This window comes from Protopterus annectens, chromosome 4.part1 (genome assembly GCF_019279795.1).
Source record: "Protopterus annectens isolate FY-2018-M chromosome 4.part1, PAN1.0, whole genome shotgun sequence".
In the NCBI taxonomy this organism is placed as follows: domain Eukaryota; kingdom Metazoa; phylum Chordata; order Ceratodontiformes; family Protopteridae; genus Protopterus; species Protopterus annectens.
In genome coordinates this window covers 97,629,549-97,636,251 of record NC_056734.1, presented here as the reverse complement: position 1 = coordinate 97,636,251, position 6,703 = coordinate 97,629,549, and the positions used below count along the sequence as shown (strand labels likewise).

At 40.7% G+C, this 6,703-nt stretch overlaps 1 protein-coding gene across 1 annotated transcript; it reads left to right on the top strand.

The window, feature by feature from the left end:
• The first annotated feature begins 1,797 nt into the window (after nt 1-1,797).
• Nucleotides 1,798-3,872, top strand: LOC122801181 (zinc finger MYM-type protein 1-like). The gene has a single exon (XM_044070742.1). It carries the CDS (start codon nt 2,000-2,002, stop codon nt 3,803-3,805), a length of 1,806 nt encoding a protein of 601 aa, XP_043926677.1. The 5' UTR covers nt 1,798-1,999; the 3' UTR covers nt 3,806-3,872.
• Nucleotides 3,873-6,703: the final 2,831 nt, after the last annotated feature.

Sequence of the window (6,703 nt, the reverse complement as noted above, 5' to 3'; positions counted from 1 at the left end):
ATGCCTATTGATTAAAACATGTAGGAAGAAATAATTTAATTTACTTGGCCTTCTTGCCATAGCGGAGGAATAGCAGTGTATGAATGGGAGTGATGGAGACACTATGTACAATAGCAGTGAACTTTTTTATTGTTTGCAGTACACTGATCTCACAGCAAAAATGTAATTTGAATGTAGAATGGTAATATGATTTAACATAGTAATTCATGTGCTGGTTTGTATATAAATATTTTGTAGTACAAGTGAAAGAAGCAAGTGCGGCTGCCTAATAGGTTCTGTCTAAGGAACAGACTCTGCTATAATATCTCAAGGAGATGTACTGGCAGTAGCAGTCATATTATACGGAGGTTCTGCAGTGGCGTTGTATAAATGACTTGCGATCGTCTGGGGTGCATCAATGGTGTCGGCTTTTTTCTTTTTTTTTTTTTGTAACATACAGTATGTTTACACTAATGTTTCGTCCTTCATAGATCTTTGGGAAACTGGTTACCTTGAACGTGATAGGAAACAACTGAAATATTCAGAAGCTTCAAGTGCTGCAATGAATACCGCATCCTCTGCAATGAATACCACCTCCTCTGCATCTGTGAATCGGTAAACACTTCCATGACAACTGAATAGCATTCCTGCTGCCTTGCATTGTAGGTGCAATCTGTGTGGACAGTAAATTAGATGAAAATTGAGCCATGATATCACTTTATGAACCAGTACAGTAACATTCGAAATGTTTACAAGTACATGGACAGGATGAGATGGGGGGGTTAAATGTGCACAATGTATGCAAGCTCTAGTTCCAGATGACTGATTCTTGATTAGATTTGGCTCTCCAGTGCCAGCAATTGAGAAGCCTGTACACTGTTTGGCTGTTTTCTAATTTTGTATAGTATAAAGTTGGCTCTAATTTTGTATAGTATAAAGTTGTCTCTAATACATGTACTTAGTTATACAACCATTTGTAGTTGCAAGGCCTAGTTGGGTGAATTGAAAGACTTATGTGGGTTGGCAGCTCTAAGAATTGAGGGAGTTTATGAACACTGCAATTTCCATTCCTAACATCTGAATTTCCAAAATTTATTTTTAACAGACAGCCTGGAAAAGGTCCAAAGAAGCTTTCTGGTGCAGCAAATAGAAAAAGAAAGGCTGAGAATTGCAAGTGGCTAGTTTACGTGCTTCAATGATGCGATTTATGCAGTCTAGTCAGACATTAGACAGCAGTGAGCAGCAAGACAGGGACAGTGAAATGCTTCAAGAGGCAGATTTCTCTGAGGTGCCAAGCAGTCCTTCCAGACCAGGTGAAAGTGACAGTTCCTGCCAAAGTTCCAGCGATGCTTGCTGTATGGTAGATGTTGACAATACTGGTACTGGATGTACAGATAATGAATCTGAGTCAGAGGTGTGTGATAATGGCTCTGACCTTGCAGGTAGTAATGCTGAGTGTGTCAGAGAGTGTGGAGCTGAGTCGGTGTCTGGGGCATCCATTGACTCTATTCCTGTGTGGTCAGAGCTAGGAGCAAGTCCTGTATCTGACCAAGTAGTAGATGTATGTGAGGAGGAAAATAAGGAAGTAGCTCCAGTAACATGCAGGGAAGTCGATAGTGACCCTGGTAAATGGCCAGATCCCATGGGTGATAAAGTTCGCTCTCTGTTAAGTGCTGAAGGGCCTGTTCAGATAATGAATCACGCTTTTCCCTATGATGATCACCATAGAAGATTTAATCCTATCTTCTATACAAAAAGACTTACAAATGGTGAGACAGTCAGAAGGTCTTGGTTGGTGTATTCTGAAAGCAGTGACTTAGTATTTTGTTTTTGTTGCAAACTCTTCAGCAGTACTCATTTAGTTGCCCTGTCTAGTACAGGAACATGTGACTGGAAAAATTTGGGCTAAAAGCTTGTAGAACACGAGCGGTCAGTGAAACATAAAGAAGCTGCTGCTAAGTGGAGTGACTTGCACTTGAGGCTTAAGAATAGCTCCACCATTGATCACCATCGTGAGAACATGATTAAGTCTGAGAGAAAATACTGGAGAAACGTTTTGGAAAGACTTCTTGCAATCTGTCAGTACTTGTCCCAACATAACTTGGCATTTAGGGGTAGTGAGGATCGACTCTTTACAAGTGGTAATGGCAACTTCCTTGGGTTAGTGCAGCTGTTGGGCAAGTTTGATCCAGTAATACAAGAGCATCTTCGTCGGATCAGTAATGCCGAGATCCATGATCACTACTTGGGGAAAACCATTCAGAACGAGTTGATAATGTTAATATCGAAGTCTGTCAGAGACTCTATTTTGCAAAAGATAACAAATGCAAAGTACTACTCTATTATATTGGATTGCACTCCTGACTGCAGTCATCAGGAACAGATGTCACTGACTGTCCATATTGCTGAATGCAATGAAAGTGTGGAAGTTAAGGAGTACTTCTTGTCCTTCCTCCAGGTTACTGAGACTACTGGGGGTTTTCTGACAGACATTGTGTTAAATGAACTCAAAAGTTTGGGAGTTCCCCTCGAAAACTGCAGAGGCCAGGGTTATGACAATGGCTCTAATATGAAGGGGAAACATTCTGGTGTTCAGGCAAGAATCTTGGCCTTAAACCCACGTGCATTTTTTGTACCCTGTGGCTGTCATAATTTCAATCTAGTAATTGGTGATGCTGCAAAGTCTTCTATAGATGCTGTTACATTCTTTGGTAATCTGCAACAAATGTATACTCTGTTTACATCCTCTACTCAGAGGTACAAAATATTTTGGGATAATGTGTCTGGTCTAACTGTAAAGCCACTGTGTGAGACCAGGTGGGAGTGTAGGGTAGAAAGTGTGAAAGCAGTGAGATACCAAGTGGGTGCAGTTTATGATGCCTTAGTTTCAGTGGCGGAAGTTACAAAAGGGAAGGATCCTAAGGCATATTCAGAAGCAGCATCACTGAGCGGTACAATGAAAAGTGCTAAGTTTTTAATAGCGATGGTAGTCTGGTATGATGTATTAGTAAGGGTTGGACAAGTCAGTAAACTTTTACAAAGCTCATCCATGCAGATTGCTCAAGCAGTTCTTCTGCTTGAAGAACTGAAAAGGTTTTTAACAGAATACTTGGCCACAGGGTACGAAAAGGCAAAAGTGACTGCTACTGAGCTAGCTGAAGAACTGGAGGTAGAACTCAAATTTCCTGGTGCAGATGAGGTGAGACCCAGGAAAAAGAGGAAGCTTTTTGGTTATGAAGGTGATGATGAGTGTCTAACTAGTCCTGAACAGAATTTTAAAATCAACTTTTTCAACTCTCTTGTTGATGTTGCACTGTCATCTGTGCAGGACAGGCTCACTCAACTTGCAGCTCATAGTGCTACTTTTGGCTTCCTCTACAACATACAGGACCTCTGTAATGTTTCTGATGATGAGCTATTGCAGCTCTGTAAAGACTTGCAGAATCTTTTAACGCACAATGACTCTGCTGATATCGATGCAGTAGAGCTGTATGAGGAATTGAAAACCCTTTGCCACATTATGCCAAAGGGATTATCAGCACTGGATGTCCTTAATGTAATGAAAAAGCGTGGGTTAGTGGAGATATTCCCACAGGTAGTGGTAGCTCTACGCATTTTGTTGACTTTGCCAGTGACAGTTGCATCTGGGGAGAGAAGCTTTTCCAAACTCAAACTAATTAAAACATACTTAAGAAGTACTATGCTACAGGATAGACTTGTGGGCTTGGCTATGATTTCTATTAATAATGAAATATCTTGCCAGATAGACTCTGCTGATATAATTGATAGATTTGCTCAGTGCAAGGCAAGAAAAGTGCGGTTTTAGAAAGTGGTTAGGTATGAATCTAACAATGTGCAAATTTTGTATGACTTTACAACAGTTGTAAGCAGAAGGCACAGTAATTCTGTAGTATGCGAGTTCCTGTAGGGAAGCACTACAGTGGAGTTGGCAGGTAAGCACCAAGTATGGCCAGCTATGCACTTCTATATTGTAACATACCTGAATGGGTATAGCGAAGCCAACTGCACATGTTCTTGCATGTGTACTGAAGGTATAGTTGCCTACTGCCAATAGGATCATTGCCAGTCTTTGATCAATTATCTGACTGGTACAGTATATTTAACATTGTGAAAACAAGCCTACTGATTTTAAGTGACTCAAGTAGAAATGACAGTCTGAACAAGTGTAACATTTCACTGAAACATTGCATCTAGAAATGTCAGACTGTCTGTATTGCTGAATGCAATGAAACTGTGGAAGGAAATGTGTACTTTTCTCCTTCCTCCAGGCTACTGAGACTGCTGGCTTTCTCAGTGACATTGTGGTAAATGAACTGAAGTTGGAGTTCCACAAAACTGCAGTGGCCAGGGTTATGACAATGGCTGTTAACATGAAAGGAAACTGTTCAGGCAAGAATTTTCTTTACATCCACATGCATTTCTTGCACCCTCTGGTTGTCACACAATCACAATCTAGTTATTGCTGATGCAAACTAACTTTTCAGTAGATGCTGTTTCATTCTTTGGTAATCTGCAATGAATGTACACTGTTTACATTCTAACTCTAGTACAAACTATTTTGGCATGTGTCGGGTCTAACTGTAAAGCCACTTGGACCAGGTTGAAGTGTAAGGAGAAAGTGTCAAAGCAGTGTGATCTGAAGTGGGTGCACTTTGCAATGCCCTGGTTTCAGTGGCAAAACTTACAAAAGGCAAGGATCCTAAGGCATTTCTGAAGCAGCATTGCTGAGCAGTACAATAAGTGTTAAAGTCAACTTTTAACACTTGTTGTTGCACTGTCATTTGAGAAGGACTGGTTCACTCCGCTTACAGCTCACAGTGCTACTTTTGGCTTCCTCAACACACAGGAACTCTTGGTAGTTACTGAAGATATTTCAATTGTCTGTTAACCCACTTTGCATTTGCTGATATTGATGCAATACAGCTGTATGAGGAATTAAACACTAATAATCCCTTTGGAATAATGTCAGTGCTTGATGTCCTTAATGTAATCGTGTATTTGTCTCTTACTAGAGGTAGAGCTGCGCATTTTGTTGACACTGCATGTGACAGTTGCATCTGGGGAGTGAAGTTTCTCCAAACAAGTACTATGTTGCAAGGTAAACCTGTGGGATTGGCTATGATCTGAATTAATAACTGCTCTTGCCAGATGTTATATGCTGATATAAGTGATTACAAGGCATGAAAAGAGCAGCTTTTGTAAGTAGCTAGGTAGAGACTGAACAATGTGCAAAGTATGTATGATTTCACATCTGATGTACTCTGTAGTCTGATCCTACAGCGGAAGGCATAACAATACTTTTCAATGCCAGAGTTCCTGCAGGGCAGCAGCACAAAGTACTGTCAACTAGGCACTATTCTGTACTACTGTAACTGGCTTACTTGAATTGCTAGGACAAAGTTGAACCCTATTCTTCTGTCTGCTAATATTTCTGCATGCATAATGGAAGGTGTGGTTGCATAATGGCAGTAGGGTCATTGCCAGTCTATCTGCCAGTTGCAGTATACAGTGAACTGTGCCAACTGAACACTAGTTGCCTCATGCAGACATGACAATACAAGTGTAACATGTCACATGAAACTGTCCGTTTTGTGAATGCAATGAAACTGGAAGGAAAGGGGTACTTTTTGTCCTTCCATGTTACTGGGACTACTGGTGGATTTCTCACTGACCATGTTAAATGAACTTAAGTTTGGGAATTCCACTAGATAACTGCAGAGGCCAGGGTTATGACATATTGGCTCGAAATATGAAAGGAAACATTCTGGTGTTGCAGGAATCTTGTCTTTAAATCCACATGCATTTTTTGTACCCTCGGGCTGTCACAATCTCAATCTTGTAAAAAGTGATGCTGCAAAGTCTTCAGTAGATGTTTCATTCTTTGGTAATCTGCAACGAATGTACACTTTTCAGAGGTACAAAATATGTTGTGATGTGTCAGGTCTATCTGTAAAGCCACTTTGTGAGACCAGGTGGAAGTGTAGGGTAGAAAGTGTCAAGCGCCCTAAAGTGGGTGCACTTTCCAATGCCTTGGTTTCAGTGGCAGAACTTACAAAAGATCCTAATGCATATCTGAAGCAGCATGGCTAGTACAAGAAGTGCTAAGTTTTTAATAGCACTGGTGGTCTGGTATGATGCATTAGTGAAGGTTGGAAAAGTCAGTAAACCTTTGCAAAGCTCTTCCATGCAAATTGATCAAGCAGTGATTCTGCTTGATGAACTGAAAAGTGTTTTAACATAATACAGGGCCACAAGGTACAAAATGGCAAAAGTAACTACTACTGAGCTAGCAGAAGCACTGGAGGTAAAATTCCAGTTTCCTGGTGCAGATGAGGTGAGACCCAGGAAAGCGGGGGCTTTTATCAACCAAATGACTTAGTCCTGAACAGAATAAAGTCAACTCAACACATGTTGATGCAGTCATCTGTGAAGGACGGGTTCACTCAATGTCCAGCTCAGTGCTACTTTTGGCTTCTCTACAACATACAAGAACTCTTGGTAGTTACTGAACATATTTCAATTCTGTCTATTAACCCAGTTGGAATCTGCTGATATTGATGTAGTACAGCTGTATGAGGAATTAAACACTTTATCACATTACTCCAAAGGGATTATCAGTGCTGGATGTCAATGTAATAAAGCGCGTATTACTTAAGATATTCCCACAGGTGGTGGTAGCTCTGCACATTTTGTTGACACTGCT